Source organism: Lagenorhynchus albirostris, chromosome 3 (genome assembly GCF_949774975.1).
Source record: "Lagenorhynchus albirostris chromosome 3, mLagAlb1.1, whole genome shotgun sequence".
Lineage (NCBI taxonomy): Eukaryota > Metazoa > Chordata > Mammalia > Artiodactyla > Delphinidae > Lagenorhynchus > Lagenorhynchus albirostris.
Window position 1 is genome coordinate 52,107,260 of NC_083097.1, and position 24,843 is coordinate 52,132,102.

At 38.3% G+C, this 24,843-nt stretch overlaps 1 protein-coding gene across 5 annotated transcripts in view; it reads left to right on the forward strand.

The window, feature by feature from the left end:
• NLN (neurolysin) overlaps positions 1-22,423 on the forward strand; it is a 100,182-nt gene extending 77,759 nt beyond the window's left edge. For 3 of the 5 annotated variants that reach the window (XM_060143024.1, XM_060143023.1, XM_060143025.1), the window contains 4 exons: positions 8,133-8,319; positions 8,861-8,989; positions 10,206-10,342; positions 20,464-22,422. In XM_060143024.1, the coding sequence (XP_059999007.1) occupies positions 8,133-8,319; positions 8,861-8,989; positions 10,206-10,342; positions 20,464-20,598 (588 nt within the window). In that variant the 3' untranslated portion in view covers positions 20,599-22,422. Of the gene's footprint in view, positions 1-8,132; positions 8,320-8,860; positions 8,990-10,205; positions 10,343-11,788; positions 12,158-20,463 lie in introns of those variants that run through there. The other 2 variants (XM_060143021.1, XM_060143022.1) reach the window with 2 other exon arrangements.
• The last annotated feature ends 2,420 nt before the right edge of the window (positions 22,424-24,843 follow it).

Genomic DNA, 24,843 nt, shown 5'->3' on the forward strand with positions numbered 1-24,843 from the left:
AAAGTGTATTTATTCTAAACTTTGTAACATAGTCCAGTAAACTAGGCCCACACTATTCTAGGATGAACCATATGAACATGCCAATATTTAACCGCTGTTGACATACGAAAACATCTAGTTCAGTTGTTCAGCCTAATAGTTTAAAAACTGATATTTACAGAAGTAGAGGGACAGTTTTCCAAATTTGAAATCTCCATGAATCTCTAAAGATGAACTTTTTAGAAATAACCTCTTTATCAGAATAGTTTTAGATTTACAGAAAAGTTGCAAAGACAGTACTCCTCACCCTGTTTCCCCTACTGTTAACATCTTATAGTACATTTGCCACAACTAAGAAGCTAACAGCATTGGTACAGTACTCCTAACTAAACTCAACACTTTATTTGGATTTAACTAGTTTTTCCCTAAAGGTCTTTTTCTATACAGATAATTTTTTTTAATCTATGCAATATCCTCACTGCATAAAAGAAAGCATTTTGTTTATGTTTTTCAAATTGTAATGCCTGGGCATGGCTGTGTAGTAAGACATAAGGAAGTAGTCAGATTATATGTGAATGACCCCGAATCTTGCAGCAAAAACTGCAGACTGATACTTAAGCGGTTTGTTTTGTCCATTCAAGTCCAAGAATGGTATAGCCAGTTGTCTTAGTTCAGATTGCTATAACAGAATACCATAGATTGGGTGACTTAAAAATAACAGAAATTTCTCACAGTTCTGGGAGCTGAAGTCCAAGATCAAGGTGCTGGCAGATTTGATGTCTGCTGAGGACCTGCTTTCTGGTTCAGAGATAGCACCCTCTCACTGTGTCTTCACATAGCGGAAAGGAGCTCTCTGGGATCTCTTTTATAAGGCACTGATCCCAGCCATAGGACTTCACCTTCATGACTTCATCATCTCCCAAAGGCCCCACCTCCTACCATCATATTGGGGGTTAGGTGTCAACATATGAATTTAGGGGTGGGACACAAACATTCAGGCCTCAATAGTGACATGATTTTCCAAAATGGTGACTATCTCTTGGGACACTTCCAAATAGAAAGTAATCTTACTTTGATTTACACAATTGATTCTAGTAGTTAGAGTCTTGGAAACTTTAAGTGTGCCAAAAAAATTTTGTAAAAATATGTGCAATGGAGTTAGTTTCTAGGCTTACTTAATTACAGATTTTTCATTGATATGAATGTCCAGCAGGGCATATGAATGACATGCAGAATAGGGAACAATTTTTCATTGTCTTGACATGTGCAGTTCAGTCCTGGACATCCAGCATCCCACCCCCAGAGCAGCCCCTAATCATTGTAATAACCAAAAATGTACCCACTCTTTTCCAGAATACTACTATCACTTTTGTTAAAAAAAAAGTATTTAGTTCTTTCAACATTTTATCTTTACATCCTGGTGTTTCCATGTTTTATTTTAAAAAACAGAGGGGACTCCGGTATGAATCTATTCAGATAAATAAATCCTAATATACTGATATAGCCATTTCTACTCTCTGTTTAATCCAAGGAAAATAAAGCTTTCAGAATAACCTAAATTTTCTTTCTTAGGTAATTTTAAAGTCTATTTTCACAGCAATAGGTTTCCTGAAATATTTATTTTCCATCAGTGTTCATTCTATGACTGACATTTCCTTTAATTAGGACAAGTCTAGGTTCCATTTTTCTCAAGTGTTTTTATGAATAATTTGGGAAAGTCAAATATTTTTCTTAATTTCAGACTTAGGTTACTTAGATTATCTAAGATCTTAGTTATGTATTTGTACACAGATAAACAATAGTCTGCTTTTAGAACAGTGGATCTTAACTTCTTTGGATCTGAGAACCTATGAAAATATGATTTAAGCTATAGATACCTCTTCCAGAAAAATGCACATTCACTTATACAGTCAGATTTCTACCTGGAATTTCAAAGGGCACACCGACTCCCTGAAGCCCAGACCATACTGAAGTCCAAGTTAAAAACTGGGTTAGAGCAGTTTCCTCCTTTATTTGGATGTTGATTATCAGCTAGTGATTTCTGAGGAAGTAATTTGGTGTCTTAATCACATTTATTAAAATAATACTGATCCTCAGATAGGGTTTTCCATGCTTTTGATGCATGTTCTTGTTTTCAAACACAGCCCTCTTATAACCTTAATATTGTATGCTTATCATGTGTTCACGATACAGTTCTCTACAACTCTGTTATTCTCATTATTTCTTACATTAATTTTGATTCTTTGAAATACTCATTTTAGTACTGGAAAATAACTGTCCTGGTATTATTTCATTTTAAAGCTCTGTAACTCATGAATGAAATGTATATACATATATATATAAATGAACTATATATGAATATATAATTATATATATGACCAAACATATATATGACTGAACTACACACATGAATATATATGAATCAGTATGTATACTGATATACTGATGATAATGTATATACTGATATTCTGCTGATAGCATATTTACTGTTGATCAATATATATACTGATGAACAAAATATATGTATGTTTCATATATACACATATATATGAATCGGCTATATATATGAACATACAATTATATATATGACAACTATACATATGAATATATACATGAATCAGTGTATATACTGATGATGAATGATGTCTCTTTCTTGAAACAGTAGATTATATTCAATTCTTAGAATTTGCCTAACCTCCTTCTTGAACACGAAATGTGTCATACAGATGAATGGTGTATTAGTACAGTCCCTTATCTGGTCATCACCTAATGACGTAATCTTCAAAACATCTCTTGTTTGTCTGTTAATCCTTTCAAATGTCCTGTAACGTTTTAAGATCTTTTAAAGTAATGTATTTGAAACCAGTGATCACTGCTTTTGTCTTAAAAGTAACAGATGCAGATCCATATATTTGCAGCTTTATAATGATTTCAAAACCTTTTGTGCTGACCTAAAGTAGATGGCAGTGAAAAAGGAGTTTAATAGTTTCTGTGTTCAGTAATACTTCTGACTTATCTGAGAAATATATAGTGAATTTATAAGTTTGCCATACATATTCAGTAGATTGGTTTTAAGATATGGCAGCCAAGCGTTTGAGTTCTCCACTGTGGCAGTTTGCAAGTTTGATGACCAGAAGAGCTTGCTAGAGCTTGTCATAGTAATATTTAAATATGTCAGCAGGAACATCCAGTTTTCAAACATGTAGATGGACTAGTTCAAGGTGTCTACTATCTCATCATTCAAGAGAATGAGTTTCACTCATATTTTTGTGTTTACACTACAGCGTAGATAATTTTGAAGATAGCAGTCAGGAAGTGGCATCCTTAGTATCTGTTCCTGTTTCATGGCTTTATTGTGGTTTGGGCGTCAGTAATCGCTGGACTTTCGAACTTCCTGTAGAAAAGAAGAGTAATGCTTCTTAACAGCCTCCATTGTGATGTCTCTGTGTTGGTTGTGCATTAAGAGCAGTAATGAGTTTTGGACTGTTAGATATCGTTATTTTAAAGCAACAGATGAGAACCACAATAAAGCCTTATTAAAGTGAAAGAAAAACTTCACATTTCAAATAATCTGTTAATTTCATCTAAAGACTAGTAGAGCATCTTGTCTGCTTTAAATATTGTGGACTAGATGCTGTTTTAAATAAATGTAGCCTATATCAGTTAGGAAGGCACCCTAGTGTTATGAAAAGAGCACTGGATTAAAAATCATCCGTGTATTTGTAGGCCTGGCTATGTGACTTTTGGCACATTTTCTGACCTCCTTGGGCCACCTCTTTTTTCTTATTCCTAAAATAAGAAACAACAACAGTTCTCATATCTGCTTCCCTGGAGTGCTGATGAGATTAAATAATGTGTAGAAAGGTACTTGGGAAAGAATAAAGTGCCATACATGTTTGAAGTGTTCTTGTAACTATGCTTATATATAATTCAGCTCTTCTGAAATCAATAAGTAGCATACAGGTCATAATTTGAGACGGGGGAAAAGATTGCCATGAGGAAAAGCACTGTCACTTCAGATTTTAAAGAGTTCACAAATGCTTACCCTTCACGGGTTTTGGGTGAAGATCTGTGGAAGGTGATTGGAAAACATCACATTTGTATTTTTGTTTTGTTTTAATGATTACCTGCTACTTAGAAGTTTGATTCCTGGAGCTGGAGCAGAATGAGCACTTTATTTATGTATTTATTTATTTTTGAAAGTATCTTTTTTTTTTTTCTTTTTGTCCGAGCCACACAGCTTGAGGGGTCTTAGATCCCTGACCAAGGATTGAACCCGGGCCTTCGGCAGTGAGAGCACAGAGTCCTAACCACTGGAACATCAGGGAGTTCAACAGAATGAGCAGTTTAGAGTACTGGCAAAGGTGGAAGATTAGATTAGAAAAATCTTCTGCAGATAATGTGTTGCTTCACATGTCTTAAATGATGGTGGTAATACTGACCTGTGGAACTATAGGGCTGTTGTAAAAGTTAACAAAATGTTATTCAGGTTCTCTTTATTACTGTTTTCATTGCCAGTGATTGCTAGGTATATGTGAAGTTAAAAGTATGACCTTTAACCTTCTGTTTATAGCAAAGCCTAGGAGACAGTGGCACTTTTTTTCTCCAATGACTTGTTACTTAAACTTCATCATCCCTGGATTTAGGGGTAGATCAGACAGGGGACATGGAATGACTGCTAAGAAATCAATAGGGGATCATCTCAGACAGCCAAGGTCCGCTCTCCTGAGCCCTGTTCTTTTTCCTCAGCACAGTACACTTATTGACTTCAGCAACTGCCTTTTCTTTGAGCTGAGATTTGCTTTCATGAAAATAACACTTTAGTTGTAAATGCTAAAAGCAACCAGTCTCAATTAGAACAATAACCCATATAGGATTTGGTCTTTAAAGCTCGCATAACTTTTTGAGCTTTAGTTTAATAATTTTGCTCCAGCTCTCACTGTGTTGTATCAATTGAGAAATTAATCTCTGTAGCATCAAGTCATTTGTTGTAAAAATCTATAACGGAGTATATTTTAGGCATCCGACTGTCTGTTTTAAAAGATAATATAGAAAAGTCTCATAGTTTTAGACAACTTTCTTCCTCTCGAGAACTTCTAACTAAACAGGAATCTAGTTTACCTTGTTTTCTAGGCTTTTATTGTCAAAATATTTCCTGCAGCAATAATGCTTATAAGGTACTGTATTCAACACCATTGAATTATTCGTGTTGAAAACTGTATAAAGTACTTCTTGGGTTCTTTGGAACATACAGTTGAAAACTGGGGAGTGGTATTTGCCGGCTGGTCATCAGTGAGTAATGGAATTCAACAGCCAGGCTGTTTTGCACATCAGGCCCCCATCAGGCTGCTGGATCCTAAGACTTGCCCATGGTTTCCTTGTGGACGTACACAGTGACTGACTGTGGGTTCCTTAGCACGTTCAAATTTAGTTATTTGCTGGAAATTGAGCTTTTGGATTTTGTAAGTTCTTTGTCCTCCTCATTTGAAAAATATTTAAATGGTATTGCCCAAAGGGCACACGGAGAAACAGCATGACTTTCGGGAAATTAGTAAGCAGTAGAGTTATTTTTAGCTTTTACTCCTAGCAAACATTTCCTTTTGTTCTTTAGAAGACATTGTTGATCTGTTCATTCATGTGCTGTGCTGTCTCCCCAACTACAGGGTGGCTTCAGAGAGAATAAGCCCTCTCTTCTCTACTCTGCGTGACAGAATTGTGTTAATTCTCATTTAATTTTAACTCATGAGTTATTCATTTGTTCATGTTTTTCTAGGTTCTGAAATACCACTGCCACCACCAAATACACACATACATTTTATTGTTATTTGGGGTTGATTTTCCCTCTCATCAGCAAATACTAACCAAAAAATGTTCACACAAGCAGGATATACAAAATTTATATTTTTTTCAAAATATTGAAATACAGTGATAGTTGATGGTGTGATTTTGTCTTTATTTACTTATTTTACAACTATAATATTTAGAAAGTTATGCAGTTAGTATTACAGAATCCCAAATCCAGGATAGATGGTTACAGAGGCTGGCCTTTACACCTCAATCTCATGTGTGAACTTTGAAAAATCTTCCAGTATATAGAGGAAATCAGATTTTTAAGGAAGCACACTGAAACCTCGCTTTTACTATTCACATAAAGGCCAGTTTGATATAAGACTAGATCCAAGATGATTTCATCAATTTGTCACATCGTAATTTAGCCTTTTTTTCTTTGATTTTTCTCTGAGATAGAGCGGTATAATAGCATTTGTGGTTAAAATTGGGGTTCTGTAGTCCGACCACCTGGTTTAAAATCCTAGTTCTACCATTAATCTCAGTATACCTCAATTTCCTTATCTCATAAATGGAGATTACCGTGCTTTATACAATTGTTTTGGCATTTAAATCAGATAATCCATGCAAAGAGCCTAGCAAAATGCCTGACATAGTAAAGTCTCCATAGATGTTGGCTATTATAATTATTGTATAAAATTATTTTATCTATCATGTTGGATGTAGTTATTTTTAGAAGATTATATACAAGAAAGTGGCAAAATACTCAGTTTTCTGGAGCCCTTGACTCTTTACCTGTAAGAATTTTTTATGGGGATAAAAAATTATTTATCTGTCCTCAAACAGAGTTTACCTCATTCCAGTGCCTAGTGAATTTAGTTTCCCTTGGCCCTTCAGTAGTTGCAGCTCTTCATATCTAGAATCAGCACAATTATAATAGGAAGTCAAGCAAAACATTTTTTTTCATAAAGAGAGGAAGGCAGAATGTGAGGTGGCGTTGACATCTGTGCCTCTGCCCTGGGCCAAAAACAGAATGGTTATTTGCTTCTGATTTGGCAACCAGTCTGCTGCCTTCTCCAGTGGTTAAGTCGCCTTCCTTTCCCTTTCTTCCATTTAGAGCCCCAGGGATGATGAAGTCAGAGAGAGAAGACTGGGATGTGAAGCATCTAAATAGGGAAACAGGACAGAGGTTCAGGGAAAGATAACAGAATAAGCCCCATTCTGCTGCTGACCCAGTTGGGTAAATGCTAAATATTCCTCTGCCAATGGCAGTTTTACATGAGTTCTCTGGACGGTGTGAAGGTTGAAAAACACCAGCCTGTCTAGTGAATTCCCATCTTTCTGCTCAAGAGCTTTCTAACATCTGATTCAACAATTTACTAAACTTTCCTTTTTTAAATAAAACTTTTTTTTTTAACGCTTAGCCCACACCCTCAGAATAAGTCCTTTATTTTTACAGTGGGTACTTTAACTTCTGAGTATATCAGTTGTTTCTCTTTTCTCATAGCTGCATTTAACTCACCTCACTTGCCAACTATTATAGTGCTAAATCCCACTGAAGGGGCTTCTTGTTTTAAGGTAACATCTTCTACCCAATCTGAGAGGTACAGCTCTGGCTTTCTACAACACGGTTGTCTTAGAAACACTTATTTAAAGTTTAGAACACAAAACACCACACACATGAAAAGGGCATCTGTCTGTAATGTTGTAATTTAACTCTTTAACTGATTTAGATGGAAACTTGAGTAGTTAAATAATAGACTGATGAATGCCCCAGAAAGGCATGTATTGAGTAAACAAAGATATGCAAATAGAAAGGGGAGCTAGGGAGAGATTTGTCTTAGATCTCTTGGATCTCTTCATTTTTAGTGGGAAATTCCTTTCGGGTTTTGTTTTGTTTTGTTTTGGGTCTTTTTGGCCGCCCTGAGTGCCTTGTGGGATCTTAGTTCCCCAACCAGGGATCGAACCCGCGCACTCAGCAGTGAAAGCGCAGAGTCTTATTAACTGGACTGCCAGGGAATTCTAATGGAAAATTCTTTTAAAATATTTTTACTTTCAAAGCTTAAGGCTTCCTTTAACTTAGACTGATTTTTTTTCAGTTATGATTTCTTAATGATTGTTCCAAGTGTGTTCTGTGATTCAAAAGAATGAAATATTAGTTTAATAAAGGGTATTTGGGGGTTATTTTTCAGGCTGCTTGGCTACTGTGTTTTATTTGCAATATAAATTTGAGGTTATCCTAACCATTCAAAGAAGCAGTTGACTCTGATTCTGATTTAAGTTTTGGTGAGTCTTAATTATAATTCATCATATATGTAGTTTTCATTCAGTGCTTTTTAAAAAAGACCTTTATGTTTACTTTTTAGACTGACTTTGCACGATTTAGTGGAACAAATGTGGAAACTGACTTCGTAGAGGTGCCATCACAAATGCTTGAAAATTGGGTGTGGGACGCTGATTCCCTCCGAAGACTGTCAAAACATTATAAAGATGGAAGCCCTATTACAGATGATCTGCTTGAAAAACTTGTTGCTTCTAGACTGGTCAACACAGGTATGACTTATAATTTTAGAAAATAAGCTAGAATTGCTTAATGGAGAATTGGTGGCATCTTTTTTTCTTTTTTTCTTTTTTTTTTTTTAGGTAAGAAGTGGATTTATTTAGAGAGATACACATTCCATAGACAGAACGTGGACCGTCTCAAAAGGCAAGAGCGGCACCAGAGCATGGGGTCGTCTCAGAAAGTGAGAGCGGCCATGAGAGAAACACACTCCACAGACTGAGTGTGGGCCATCTCAGAAGCCAAGAGGCCTGCTGCATCTTCTTCTATAGAACTTATTTCGTCTTTTGTAATGATAGTACCCCCAGAGTGTTAATATGAGAAGGGAAGACTGCTAAGTATATTGGAATACTGAACCCTGAAATTATGTCCAAGAAAAAAAAAATACATCTTTTAAATCTTAAATAGAATGAGATGTCTTGCTCCGATTTTGCAATGAGTACTACAGGAATCAGTTTTTGAAATCTATGATGTATGATGAGAACACGTAGTTCTCTCTTCTCCAAAACATGTCCAACATTCTTATGTTATTAGGTCTCCTGACCTTACGCCAGATTGTTTTGAGCAAAGTTGATCAGTCTCTCCATACGAACACTTTGCTGGATGCTGCAAGTGAATATGCCAAATACTGCACAGAAATTTTAGGTGTTGCAGCTACTCCAGGTACGTAAATACGATCACTAAAAGTTCACTCTTCCTGTGAAGCACAGGGTATACTCCTAACACTGCCAGAGAAGGTAGAGTTTGTCAGGCAGTTTGCCTAATATAATTTGCTTCTGATTTCTGAAATCAGACCATGACTTTCAGGTCAGCATACTCTGTCCTCAGAGTTATCCTGTCCAAATGTGCTTGACGGGGAGGCGGCGCCAGCTTTGCAGCATTTTAGTGTGATCAGGCGTGAGCAGTCGGCCTCCACCCCAGAGCAGAGAAAGCCACTCCCGTTTGGCAGCACCGCCTGGCTATGCCCTCCCTGTGTGCACCGTGACTTCCCTAGGGTTTTGGTAAGATGTTGCCAGAAGGGGCAGTTTGAGAGAAAGGCGCAAGCTTCTACCTTGTGTCTGATTCTGCTTCTGAGGTCAGTTAAGGCAGTTTGACCAGCAGTTTCTAACCTGGTATTATTTATGAGATTCGTGTGAGTGGGTGGGAGATGCTCAGACATATGCTATGTTACATTTATATTTGTATATTTTAAGCAAACATGTAGCTGTACGTGTATACGTAGTTGGAAAGGTGAGTTTTTTCTATCAAAGAAATTGTTGTTTAATTGTATCAGTCACATTTATACCCATATTAAAGGTCAGAATAGCCCATTGAGTTCATCCAGGCTCCTCGCTTCCTTTTGTGATCTGTTTCTAGTAGACTGAACAGCAACTTTGTGCCTCAGGCCACTTGGACAAAATCCTTTTGTAAAGTAGCCCTAGAGGTAGATTGAATTGGTAAGACCTTTTTAGCTCTTCATGTAAAGAGTTCTTTTTCAGTAATTATGAACCTCAAATAAGTGCCATACTGATACTGTTTCAGATATAAATAGGTGTGACAAAGAGTAGGCTTAATATTATTAGAGTATTTGTAAGACACATATGTGTCTAAGGGATAAGAAAGGAGCGAGTTGTCTGATAGGTGTGGACAAAGCCTCTGAAACTATTGTTAGGCATCCCAGAGCTTAGGGCCGAAACCAGCTCTGAGGCGGAGCTGTCATAGGAGAGAAGTATGTAAACATCTTGGCCAACGGCACCCATAAACCCAGGGGGTACTAGAGGTGAGGACCTACCACTGTCTCCTCCCACAGCTGGACTCCCCATAGGGAAACCTTAGCTAGCTGAGACCCTGCTATTTAACATTTGCCATCACACTGATTGAAATGTATCTTTCTTTAAAGGCACAAATATGCCAGCAACTTTTGGACATTTGGCGGGGGGATATGATGGCCAATATTACGGATATCTTTGGAGTGAAGTATTTTCCATGGACATGTTTTACAGCTGTTTTAAAAAAGAAGGGATAATGAATCCAGAGGTATTGTATTTTTTTTCCTCCTTTGGTTACTTCTGTAGTTGCCCCCTCCCCTTTAACTCCTAGTAAAAAAAAATATTTATTACACCTAGACTTTTAGAGTAAGAGATCTGATAACAATCTTAACTTGAAAGTCTGGCATCTTCTCACATCATCATACATCATTAAGTTGCTTTGTGTAAGTGATTAATCCTATAAGTTAAAGAAAAACCCTACTGCATTTTCTTGCTTATTAACATTCCAATATGTTGCATAATTAAAATTCAAAGCTTTGTTTATGCATTTGAGCATTTATAGCTGCCAGTTTTGACATGTGCCATACAGTGTTTTAGTTTTATAGGAGGTTGGGAAAGAAAGGTAAACTCCTTCCTGATATAAATGGTCTGCCTATGTTTTGATATACTCTACACACTTTCATTATATATGTGCTGTGGAAGGCACCCTTCTTTCTGTGATTGGCATGCGCCGCCTACTACATGGTTTGTAACCTAAATGCCTTTAAGTAATTTAAGCTGCTTCATTAACCTGAGCCATTCCTTTCTGAGTACAGTGAATTGACTGCCAGGTGGCTGCCAGCCAAACCTTCCTGAGTTACAGTCCCTCACAGTCTCCACTCTTGCTGAAGACTCAGCTGTCAGATTATTTCTAGGCCTGATGGGTTTTCCAGTGTGTTTTTCATTCTGTTTGATTTAGAAATTAGAACAAATTATCAAAATCAGGTTCTCTGTGCTTATTTCAACCAACTGATCTGTTCTCCAGACTTTATTGCATACTACCTTACACATATGCCCTGAAAGACATTGATGTAATTTGGGCCACCGTCCCTTCCCCCAACCCTTCGCCCCCAAAACACCACCTCCAGGACACTTACATTCTATAGACTAACCTTTCCAATCCCTGCATCTTCAGTCCCACCCTACCCAGGCTGTTAGGTCCCTGTAAGTCTCTTTCTATTCCCTGGCCACCCCACTTAAAACGATCAACCACTAACTTGTTCTAATAAATACCCTGACTCCTGCATGACCTTCAGCCAGTGCCCAGCCCCGGATTCCTCTACCATCTCATTTAGAGATGGTGACCTTGGAATTCAGTCTTCTGGGGAAGATCTTGCGGCTCCACTTAATGCCCCACTGCAGTCATGCTGTCGAACCTGCACTGGACCCCCAGTGTGACTCCACAGTCCTGCTCTACTTACCTTATTGGGGTCCCCACCCTCTCTCTCTCTCTCAGCAGATGCTCTCTCCTCTCTACTAAGAACATTAAGATTATTGACAGTGAGTACCTTCATCTTTCTTTCTCTTTCTGTACTTCAATATTTATCTTCTTTCCTCCTGTCTCAGGAGACATGTCTATAATACTAAGACTTACTGGTTTGCCATCTCAGGAAAAAAACTTACCACTGACTCTGATAATTTCAGTGCTACTACTCAGTTGTTCTTCCTTTCACAGCCTACTCTCTTGGTGTAAGAAACAGTTTCTGCAAACCTCTGTTTCCCGGCTTTTGCCTCCACCAACTGAACTGTAATGTTATCCTCCCTCCAGAGTTACCTACTACTGATGATCCAATCGCCAACTCCCAAAGGCCCTCATCTACCTTTTGTTTTACTTTATGCTTCTTGGTATTCCTCTCTTTGTCACAGCCCTTAGCTTAGCAAACAAATCCCTCTGCACTTCCCAGAACTCGCAGTGTGTCAGCCAAATTTGTATGTTCCCTTGTGTCTTTCCTCCTTCACAAATTTATTCATTGTACTTCTTCCACCTAAAACGTATGCCTTCCTTGTCTGTGCCTCTCCAAAATCGTACCATTCATAAAGGCCCTATTCAAATGAAATCTTCCAGATCATCGAAACCAGAAGTGATATTTCCATTCTCTGAACAGAAGAGTGAACTTGGGCATGGGGTAAGGGTTTCAATAAGCTTTTTCTTGTGTCTGGAATGTTTAATATAACTATTATACAAAATGAAAAAAATCAGGTTATAAAATATTTTACACCATAGAATGCAAATTTTGATTTTAAAATATACATTCAGGAAAAAAAAGTACATCAAAATATTGTCAATTGTTATCTCTGAGTGGTAAGTTTCTGCGTATTAAATATTTTTCTGTACTTTTTATGGAGCTTTTTCATATTTTTACATAGAACATGAATTATTGTAGAAATCAGAAAACAATGTTTAGAGAGACACAAGGTCCAGAGATGCAGAGGTACAATTATGACCTCCACTCACTCTTAGTAGTTGGCGAGGCTTCCTGGCGTAATTGCTACAGCACCTCTTTCACCGCCCCTGGTCCGCTCACATGACCACATCCCCAGGAGCCTCCACTGTCTCCTCTCTTCTTCCCGCTGTCAAGGTAACAGCCAAAGTACTGATCCCAGTGGATCCCAAGGAACTTGCAGGTCCAGCAGGAGCCATCCCTGCCATTATGCTTCTATGTACCTCCTTTTATCTCAGGCTTCACAGCTTGGCAGGCAGCCAGGCTACTCTTAATTCAGACAAAAGGGCTGGGTTGAATGTGGAGAAAGCAAGATTCCCTACAGCTTGGAGTTGTTGCCTTGTGAGGTTAAAAACAGTTTTCAGTTTTACTAAAATTCTGAATTCAGCTGTACTATGTATTATTACTCATCTTATGCCAGGAAGCTGGCTTTAATCCCTTCTTTTTTCCTTCCTATTAAATACTCTGGAATATCGTCATTTCTTGTTCCCCTGCTGTCACAGCAATAGTGAGTCTGGCTCCAGTGACCAAGGAGAATCCCATTGCACCCATCCTCACGCTCTTCACTGCAGTGGCAGTTATGGGAATAGCTTTTTATTTTTTTAATTAATTAATTATTTATTTATTTTTGGCTGCATTGAGTCTTCATTGCTGCACACGGGCTTTCTCTAGTTGTGGCGAGCAGGGGCTACTCTTCGTTGTGGTGTGCAGGCTTCTCACTGCAGTGGCTTCTCTTGTTGCAGAGCACGGGCTCTAGGCGCACGGGCTTCAGTAATTGTGGCTCGCAGGCTCTAGAGCTCACGCTCAGTAGTTGTGGCGCACAGGCTTAGTTGCTCTGCGGCATGTAGGATCTTCCCAGACCAGGGCTCGAACCCGTGTCTCCTGCATGGCAGGTGGATTCTTAACCACTGCACCACCAGGGAAGCCCAGAAACAGCTTTTTAAATAGCCATTCTATACCCTCCTACAGTGTACTGCTTGTTTGGTTTTGTTTTAATTTTTAATTTTTATTTTTACAAATGTTTGCTCTAAAATAACACCCAATATACACAATTTAAATATCCATTTATTTAAAATTAACACTTTGGAATAACAATCCTGTTCTACAAAAAACTTCAGTCATTATTACAACTATGTTGTGATGAAGGGAAAGAATTTTTGTGGTATAAAGAAATACTGAATTTGATCTGAAGTCATGGGAATCAGATCAGTCACAATATATCATGCAGACTTTGTTGTCTCAAGGTCCCTCACACTCCCTAGTGTGTATTTGGAGCATTTTGAGAAGATAGCAGGATGCCCCTTCAAGGAGTCAGTGCCTGCTATTCTTAGTCCCCAGCTCTAGAGAGTCTCAGGGCTGAAAGATGATGTATTGTTGACATTATTGTTCATGGTCATTAGTATCGACAAAAGAACACCTCCAGGCCCTCCCTCTGTAACCTCTTACCATCCTGCAAAGCCCAGGGTCTGGTTGAGAACCATTTCAATCTTAACAAGCAGAACTATAGAAAGTGTGCTACTCACTGGGAAAACAGTAATGGGAAGGGTCAAATACAAACCTGCAGGCTTCTGAATATCAAATGTTAGCAATAGAATATTTTACAGTACAATCGTTTTTATTGTTTCGATGGCCTCTATCAAAGTGTTAGAACTGGCCACTTACCTGTCATAGCCTAAAAGTTTGCTACCTCTGGTTTTATCTGTAATTTTCTATGTTCTTCATAGTAAATAGGTGTAACATCTTGACTGTTTACCTAAAGCCTTCGTTTCTAGTAAACATGGAGAAGTTGTCTCAACAGACATACCTTTTACTTTTCCAACTCATCTCTTAAATAACTATGGAAGGGAGCTGCTTGGGAGTAACACTTTTCCAGCAAACTCTAGCTCTTTCAGGAGCCCTTTAAGGTTGCCAAATGTAGTTTCAAAATCTAGCAGCTAATCATAATGTTGCAAGAATAAGGGCATTTTAACTAGGGCCATTTCTTTTTTTCTCTTATTTATTTATTTATTTATTTTTGTGGTACGCGGGCCTCTCACCGCTGTGGCCTCTCCCGTTGTGCAGCACAGGCTCCCGATGCGCAGGCTCAGAGGCCATGGCTCACGGGCCCAGCTGCTCCGCGGCATGTGGGATCTTCCCAGACCGGGACACAAACCCGCGTCCCCCGCACTGGCAGACGGACTCTCAACCGCTGCACCACCAGGGAAGCCCTTTTTCTCTTTTAAAATTAATTAATTAATTAATTGGTTTTGGCTGCATTGGGTCTTCGTTGCTGCGGGCGGGCTTTCTCTAGTTGCAGCAAGTGGGGGCTACTCTTCATTGCAGTGTGCAGGCTTCTCACTGTGGTGGCTTCTCTTGTGGAGCACGGGCTCTAGGAGCGCAGGCTTCAGGAGTTGTGGCACACGGGCTTCCGTAGTTGTGGCTTGTGGCCTCTAGAGCGCAGGCTCAGTAGTTGTGGCGCACGGGCTTAGTTGCTCGGTGACATGTGGGATCTTCCCGGACCAGGGCTCGAACCTGTGTCCCCTGCACTGGCAGGCGGATTCTTAACCACTGCACCACTAGGGAAGCCTGGGCCATTTCTTTTTATAAGGCAACTTCATTGTGGGAAAATTTCCTAAAAGTTAATAGACATTGTGGATTCAAAGGCAATTATATTGTTGCGCTAGAATGATGTTCCTCCTCTTCTGCATTTAGAGTAATTGCTAAGCTTCGTTTTTTTCCATCAGTGAAGAAGAAATACAAACAAGTATCACATGCAGAAAGGAATACTGAGAAAGTCAAGACAGTTAAGTGTAGCTATCCACAATGCCATATGGAAGGAGCTAGATCTTACATGCAATAACAGACACAGAAACATAGGAAGAATCTTGGTTAAACAAGAAAAAGAATTACCTGACAGAAAGTGTTTTATAAAGCTAAGTATTCCAGGACCCTTCAAACAGAATCCTAGGACCAGTTCCTGCTATAATATGTTGCTAAGAGAGAATATGAAATTCCTCTCCTGACAGTCCTTACAAATGGATTAAATTCTGCTTCAGCTTCCCCGATCTACCACCCCAAAGCTGATTTTTCTTACACTTCAACCTTTTCTAACAGCATTAAATTTTGCCTGATTTAAGGGACAAAGGAAGGAAATGGGATTGATTTCCAACCTACTTCTTGAATATTTACAATGCCAGACCTTCTAAGCCTTGAATCCCAACCAGCTGGAAGCAGTTTTTCTTCCTTTTTGTGTTCCTACAGCCCTTCTTTGTGTTTCTCTTAGAGCTCTAATAATCTGCTTTGTTAATTGTCTATTTCTTTATCTCACCTCCTAGATCATAAGCCTCTTGTAATAGGAACTGTTTTGTTCATCTTGGTGTTCGTCCTCTGCTTCAGAACATTTAACTATTATTGGGCCCAACTGGTAGTTGCTCCAACTGCTTCCACTCTTCTGTCCCCCTACTACACACAACTTCCCTTCCTTTTTTGTCCAGATCTCCTCCCTCCCCATAGTTATTTATTCTTCCATCCTCACAAATTGAAACTTCGCTTAAGGTTTCCAGAAGACCTCTTTCACACAAGGGAAGATTCCTACCACCATTCTTTGTTTCCGTCACCACCAATCTTTCACTCTCTCCCTCCTTCCTGTTTGTTGTCAAAGGTATTCTTTTTCTGCCCTCAACCTCCCCACCGTCTCTCATAAAAAAACAAAGTATGTGCTGTTGGAAAGTTTACAGATGAGTTGTGGAAGGAAAGGTTTCAAAGTCCACTTTAAAAGCGGGCTGGTGAGGCTGGGAGATACCTGATCGTCATCACCTGTCCTTGGGCGGATGCTTTCTGCCCTGTTGCCTGTTACTCAGCATCGGAAGGAGATACCTGGCTCCACTCCCTATAGTCTGTCACAAGAGGAAGGAGAAAGAAGGGAGGGTTGGAAGGCTGTGGGAGCTTGCATGTGCTCCTTCAGAGAAGCCAGAGATGGCAGGAGACCCAATCTGTTTCCTAATTTATGTGTTCTCATTGTTGGTAGATGATGGGTGTCCTTCATTCGGATAATTATGATTGCTCTTAAAATATTACCTCAAATAAAGGGCATAGATTCTTGCATAAAATGAGTGCCTTGTCTCTTCTTAGTATTCCTACTGAACTATATATTCCATTTTATACTAATAGTGGAGATGAAATCTCTTGTGCTTTTTTCTAGCTTTATTAGGAGGCAGAACTAATTTTAAGGAAATGCTGAAAACAGGAATGCATTTGTTTCCCTGACTCTGTATAAGTGACTGAACTTAGGGGAGGTGTGAGGAGAAGGGAAATGAAGGGAGGGATGGATGACTACTCAGGTTTATTGAATACCAGCATATGGCAGGAATGATTCTAGGCAGCAGGCAAGGTACTAAAATCATCTCCTCTAATTCCTCATACACTGAGGGAGGTAGGCATGTTCCCACTTTACAGATAAGGAAACCAAGGCCCAAGGCCACATAGCTGATAATGAAGCCGAGATTCAAACCTGGGCCTGACTCCAAAACTCCTGATCCTGCTTTAGAAAACATCAGTGTTGGGGAATTCCCTGGCAGTCCAGTGGTTAGGACTCCATGCTTCCACTGCAGGGGGCACAGGTTCGATCCCTGGTCAGGGAACTAAGACCCCACATTGCTGCATGGCATGGCAATCAATCAATCAATCATCTGAACATTTTTAAAAAAAGAAAAAGAGGTACTTCCGTGGTGGCGCAGTGGTTAAGAATCCTCCTGCCAATGCAAGAGACACAGGTTTGAGCCCTGGTCTGGGAAGATCCCACATGCCGCGGAGCAGCTAAGCCCATGCGCCACAACTACTGAGCCTGCGCTCTAGAGCCCGTGAGCCACAGCTACTGAACCCACATGCCACAACTACTGAAGCCTGCACACCTTGAGCCCATGCTCCGAAACAAGAGAAGCCACCGCAAGGAGAAGCCCGCACGCCGCAACGAAGAGTAGCCTCCGCTCGCCGCAACTAGAGAAATCCGGCGTGCAGCAACAAAGACCCAACGCAGCCAAAAATAAATAAAGTTTTAAAAATAAATAGATAAAAATAAATAAATAGATAAAGAAAAGAAGGAAAGAAGACATCAGTGTTAGAGAGGACTTGCACAGTTGCCAAAAGACACATGTTAACCTTCCAGGAGTAAAAACCGCAGAAGTGACTGATGCTGATTTTCCTTCCCTGAACTAATAGGAGCTCCTACGCTATGCAGATCCCCCTGAACAATTTTTTTAGCATGAAAACTTGTAGTGGTTGCCTTAGAGCTTCTCTTCCTGCTTTGCTCACAGTTACAGTTCCTTAATTATATAAACAGAGTAGAAAAATTCACAGTAAAGACTCCTTCCACCTGTGGCATATGTCTCCCAAACAGTGTTCTCTCACCCAGAGAAGCCGGTACCTTCTTAACACACAAATTTGCTTAACTTTTTTTTTTTTTTAAAGAAAAGCAAGATCCGATTACCAAAATGACTCTTAAACTCTTCTCCAAACTTCATTGCAAAGGAAATGAAACTGTTAAAAGACAATTGCTCTGTAATTCAGGAAATTGAATTAACTTGTTTGGAGCTATAAACAGGGGAGGACTTGCACTGCCCTGAGCCACATATTGTGAGACCAAACAGTGCCCTGCTCCACAGTGACTTTACGGCAGAGGAGGCATGAGCTGGCTCTTCACAGCAACGTGCAGCTCCTCTAACGCTTGCTTTTCTTTACTACCAACATTTACAGCTCTCTGTACAAAATGAGAATATTCTGGCAGATGTCCACATTTTGGTGATCATTTTTTTTACTTTATTTAAATTTTCATTACTGTTCCTATAATATTTGTGCAATGAAATATGTCTTTTTACTAAATAAAAGACTCTCAGATCTTGAGCATTAAGAATTTCTGCAGGTAAATATTAATAATTGAGGTTACATGATAGGTACAAGAGGGTTCACTATACTGTTCTCTCTACTATTAGTATATATTCAAAATTTTTCCGTAATAAGTGGTTTAAAATATTTTTATCATTCAGATCAATTTAATTCACATTTTCTAAGTTCTTCCTATACTGCTTTGTCCAGAGATAACTGCCCTTCCTTGCCCCACCCACTAATCTAACACTGGTCAAATTTAGACACATTGGGGATTGAAAGAAAGGGAAGTGGGGTAAGCTGTGTTGGGCTCAAGAGCTCTGATCTGCTACTTCTTAGAATAATAAAGTCCATGATGAGAATAGCCATCACTCATATTTTAGGTTCTAGATCGCTACTCTAACAGTAATTAATTGATGCAGACCAAGCAAGAAATGACACATCTTTTTTTTTCTTCTTAAACAAAATTAAATCTAGCTCTAAACTGTCATTACCAGGGTTTTCAGGAAGTCCAATATCAGTGATTACAGGCCCGCACTTTTTAAGAAAATTTACTCAAAGCTTGTAAATAAGGCAACAAGATTGCTACTCGCTAGGCCCCAGACCTATATAATAGCCACATGTAGCTACTGAGCCATTGAAATGTGGCCAGTGCTACTGAAGAATTGAATTGAGATGTGCTGTAAATGTAAAAAACACACTAGATTTTGAAGACATACCGCAAAAAATAAATCTCAATAGCAGTCTATATTGATACATGTTGAAATGATAACATCATAGATATACTGGTTTAAATAAAATATTTTATTAAAATTAATTTTACCTATTTTCCTCCCTTTTTTAATGCAATTACTAGAACATTTAAAGATATATATGGACCACATTATATTTGTACTGGACAGTGCTCTCTAGAGTTTATAGGAAGTAACTTTGACTAATTGTTTACTCCTGATGAAGGCCCATCGGTGAAGTTAGCTCTTTGCCTGTAGATCATTAATAAGTTGAAGATTATTTCTGTTTATAACTGAAAGATAACCCGGAAAGTTTTGATTTCATGACCCTTGTAAAACATTAAGTAGTTTTGTATCTAACCTGGTGGATTTCATTCATCAACATTTTATTTTCTTTAACAGTTTGACTAGACTTATCTCTGATGGTTGTACCAAGCAGAATCATTGTCATAAGTCAAAAATGAGATTACTTTTGTCTCCAGAAATTCTCAAGCTATTTATGTACTTGGAGAGACTATTAATGACTGTTCAAATGATATAATGGATATAAATTTGAGTGTTACTCTGTGAACTATTCTATGCGTAGATTTAGAATTAGGCTTCACTGAATTGTCTTGCCTTTCTTTCCTAAAAGGACAGTGAAAAGGAAGTGAAAATATTGAATAATGCTGATAATGAATTACAGTTGTTTGCTTTATCTGCTCATGTATGTGTGTAAATAAAGGCAGAGGAACTATGATGTGTTTTAAAATTCCAGACCTTGTCCCCAAAGAAAACTTTGCAAAGGTCCTCCTTCCCCATGCTGGGCCCACAGAAATGTCCTACCCTATACCACGGGACATGTGCTGTTACCTTACCCCATAAGTAAAAAGGGTTTTTTTAATGAGCCCCTCATAAAAATATAGCAGAAGCCATTTTGACAGTAGCTGGGCTACTGTTTCCAAGTATACTGAACCCCTATTTGTAGCCTAATTGAACACTTGCTTTACTAACCCTTTTGAAATCGCATTTGGGATGGGATGGCAAATAGGAGCCTGTTCTGTCTTCCATTTGGCTATTTTTCATTTGTCTGTTTACTCACATAGTCAGCATGCTGCTGAGAATCTAAGGAGACAAGACAGCAATAAAGGGAAGTGCGGAAGACCGAGGTCTAAGCTCCAGATCTCTTAGCTACCAAAGTAAATAAATAATGCAGAGCTGCAGTCTATGAGGGAGAACATCCAGACAAAACTGAAGTCCCTTTTTCTCTTCTCTTTCGTATCTAGAGATTTGGGAAATTGCTATAACCATGAATTATTAGGCGTGTTTTATTTTATCAGGTTGGAATGAAATACAGAAACCTAATCCTGAAACCTGGGGGATCTATGGACGGCATGGACATGCTCCAGAATTTCTTGAAACGTGAGCCAAACCAAAAAGCGTTCCTAATGAGTAGAGGCCTGCATGCTCCGTAAACTGGGGATCTTTGGGAGCAGTCCATGTCTGGAGGACAAGCTGACATCATCTTGTATTACTGGCCTGGAAACTGAAGGGAGTTTTGCAAATGAAAATGTAGATTTCTATTGACTTCCTTTTGTTTTTTGATTTGAAAAATTATACAGATGTAAATGGAATTATAAATACGGTGACCTAAGAAAAGACCCATTAGAAAATAATTGTACTATAAAATTTCATAAAAATGGATTTGATTTCGTTTTATAAAAGTTTTCATATGAATGTAATTTGATTTTTTTACTGTTGTAATCTAGATTACTATTATAATTAAGAATTTTTAACTTGAATCATATACATTATATACTTTGATCCTTCTTATATCTTGAAGTTTTGTACTTGGGATTTCTGAACTGATAAATGAATCACCACGTTCCTCTGTTAAATATTGCCTCAGAGCCTTGCATCCACTTTGACTCTGTCTCCCAGTAAAGTGTGACTCACCTCTTTCCTGCGTATCTCAGGGCCAGGGGAATATGCCTCAGTAATGCATTTATCTATATTTCAGGCCTCATGATTTCTAACTTTCTGCCACACTTGAATAATGTTACTCCAATTGGTTTAGTCTTTTCTGTCTAACATCCAGTCAGAGAACACCAGAAAATTATGAGTTTTAGCTGAAATTACTTAATGCATATTGCAGGTTTTAATATCTTGTATTAGAGAATTTTGGATCTTGGATTAGAGGTTCATTTCCACTTCAGCATACAAGAGTGTCAGCCTTTCTGCATATTTGCCAATTAGAACACTAAAGCAAGTCCAAGGACGTTTTTCTCTTCTCATGTTTCTAATAAGTGGTAGGGACTTTGCCTCCTTTACTGTACCCCTCACCCGAAGTGGCAGGTAGACATGTCACAAGGTCTATCCCGAGTGCCACAGGAAGAAAGCTGAAGCTGATATGGAGCATAAAGGGTCCAGAAACTCCAGGAGAGGAGTGGGTTCTGCACAGAAGTGTTTGAGGACGGCTGCCCCAAGTGTTATGTGTGCTTCAGCTCAGCCATGGCAAGGAGGCTCTTCCATGGCTTATTTTGTCTGGTGATTGTAAGTGAACCTTTGGATCACTTTAATTCTCTTTACTGTGGGCCTAAATTCCATTTCTTCAGCAGACCAGGAAACTCACGTACTTATTTTTCCTCTAGGAGTCTACTCAATAAAGAAACCAAAACAGGATAATTTTTTTTTAATTAAAAAAAACTAATTTTGAATGTATGCATTCTTCACAGGACTTCTGATTGTTGTCCAGTGTGTACCTGAGGTATGACTTTGCTGGCCAGGAACAAAATTAGAACCTTTCCATTCTCTAGTCCAAATGGACTTCGTGCTAAATAAAAAAAAAAAAATTATGCTGCATAGTCAAACTGTAGACAGCAGGAAAAATCAAGAGCTATAGAGACACAGAAGAAAATTCAGATTATTATTGTCAAGCAAATACCCTTAACATCAAGGAAATCCCACACTCCCTTCTGAGACAATTGCCTGGCCCTCTCTCCCCGACATTTGTTCAGCATCACCACCTCAGGTCCGTGAAGCTGGGTTTTTTTTTTGGTGGGGGGGGGTTGGTCTGAGCAATGTATGATACTTTTCTCACATTTGTTTTTTTCTGGACTGTTCTGTCTTCCAGTTTCAGGCAAAAACTCTCTTCAGCTTTTTCTATCGCCCAATGCATCTCCTTAACAATAACTTTATCATTTTAAATCTTAACTTATTTCACATGGAAAAACTAATACTTGGTGTGAAAAAGGCTGCACACAATAAAATTACATTATTATCCATGAGAATGAACTCACATTTCTTTCATACTTTAATGTTAAAACTGAAATGCATAAGAAAAAAAAAGTGCTGTGGTGTTCTTTTTATTTAGGGTTCACATCCAGTATTTAGAATCTACCGAAGAACATAATGTCCATCAACAGATGAATGGATAAAGAAGATGTGGTACATATATACAATGGAATACTACTCAGCCATAAAGAAGAACGAAATAATGCCATTTGCAGCAACATGGATGCAACTAGAGATTATCATAGTAAGTGAAGTAAGTCAGAAAGAGAAAGACAAATACCACATAATATGACTTATAGGTGGAATCTAAAATATGACATAAATGAACCTATGAAACAGAAACAGAATCACGGACATAGAGAACAGACTGGTGGTTGCCAAGGGGGAGGGGGTTGGGGGAGGGGTGGAGTGAGAAGTTGGAGTTAGCAGATGTAAGCTTTTATATATAGAATGGATAAACAACAAAGTCCTACTGTATAGCATAGAGAACTATATTCAATATCCTATGATAAACCATAATGGAAAAGAATATTAAAAAAAAAGAATATATATATATATAACTGAATCATTTTGCTATACAGCAGAAATTAACACAACATTGTAAATCAACTATACTTCAGTAAAAAAATCTTTAAAAATAAAATCTACCAAAGAACAGTAATAAAATCAAATATTCATCAAGAAATATTCTCTAACATAGTTCAAAACTAAGGACATATTTTTTAAAGCCTTTTTGAATGTGGCCATCCATCTGCTTCTTTTTTTCCTAGATCAGAACATAGAGTATCGGTGAGTATTCTGAATGGTGGAAAACTATAAAAATTGTAATTCACCAACCTACACTTTAGATTTATGGACTGACACATAATAAAGTCTCCTTGTTCAATTATCCAGAAGATTTGGGCCTGTTTCAGGTTTTAGGACAGTTGTCATTTCACTGAGGGCAAGTTCTTAAACATCTTAGGTGTGGTAGGCTTGGTTCCTAAAGGTTTAATTTTAAGATGCTACAGAGAAGAGAAAGAAAAGTCCTAATGTAATGCCACCTAATATAGATTTTTTTTCCTCTAGTACAGATGTTGCATGTTACCTAAAGAACTAAAAATTCTCTTGAAGAGTATTTACACCAAAATCTTGCCTTTCTAAACTACTATGATGAAGGGTAGCTCTTTACACCTGACAAACAGCATTGTGTAAGAGACCAAAATCAAAAAAAATAGCAGAAAACAGCTCTTAAAAGTTTTTGATACCATGATTTTTTATTTGTAGGGAATTTACCTTAATTAGTAGGGAATGACTTAACTTTCTGCTTTACCATTTTGCCTTTAGCCTTTGTGTAAGAATTAAGGTGTATAGTGATCCTGCCTCCCCAGTGAATCTGCTGGTTTGTTTATGACCATTTTTAATTTTTTCCTTTTCTGTCATTTAAAAGAAGAATTTTTCATGCTTGGAGAAAATTTAATTAAAATACTAATCCCCCAAATTGGGTTTCGGCATAGTTAGCTGATCCCCAAAGAGTGTTAAAAGAGAAACCCTGTCCCATCTGACTAGGTGCAATGACCAAGGTTTCTTTCTTCCCTCAACACAACATTATTACAGTTATGTCTCTCATCTGAAACTGGATAGCCCTTCAAAATTGAATATGCCTTCTCTTATGAACACTTGATGAGAATAAAAGCAAAAAAGACATACATGCTTTCATTTTCTTTGAAAAGCAGTCAATGTCCGAAGTTTACTTTTTCAGTTTATTTTTAATGGAGAAATTTCCACTAGAAACAAATCCACCTAAGTGATTATCTAGTACCAACTGTATCAAGACAAAGGGTAAAGGTTATAAAATCTAAGTACTAGGTTAAGGTAGCCTTTTCCAACATACCCACAATAATGCTATATAAATGGATACTTGTTAAAATTTTTTTTGAAAAATTGGGGTAATGAACACAACAACCCTTCAAACACCCCTCTCCAGTGAATGATTCTTGAGTTTTTATTTCACTGCATTTACCTTGTAGTTCCCTTTCCTGATAAAATATAGGTCCAGTGCATCTGGTCCACTATGTATGTACAAGGGGAGAGGTAAATATGACCCAGGCTCTCTTGTTTCTGCCCATATGAGCTGAAACCCATTCTAGCTGCTTATTGCATAGAGCTTGGGGGCTCACCTGAAATTTTACTGCCATGATAAAATGTCACTAGCATTTGTTGTCAGAGACACTGTATGGCTTAGAATGGTTTAAAGGTATGGTGTTCACTGAATCCAACAAGACACTTGACATCTAGATGGATGTCTTTAAGGCTAAGATGAAGGATATGACAGGATAATCTTTAGCCAGCTGGATTTCCAGCTATTGAAACAACCTGAACGAGCTGAATAATGATTCACATTGCACTGAGGGAAATTTCCAGTCCTTTGTATGAAGACATAAAGC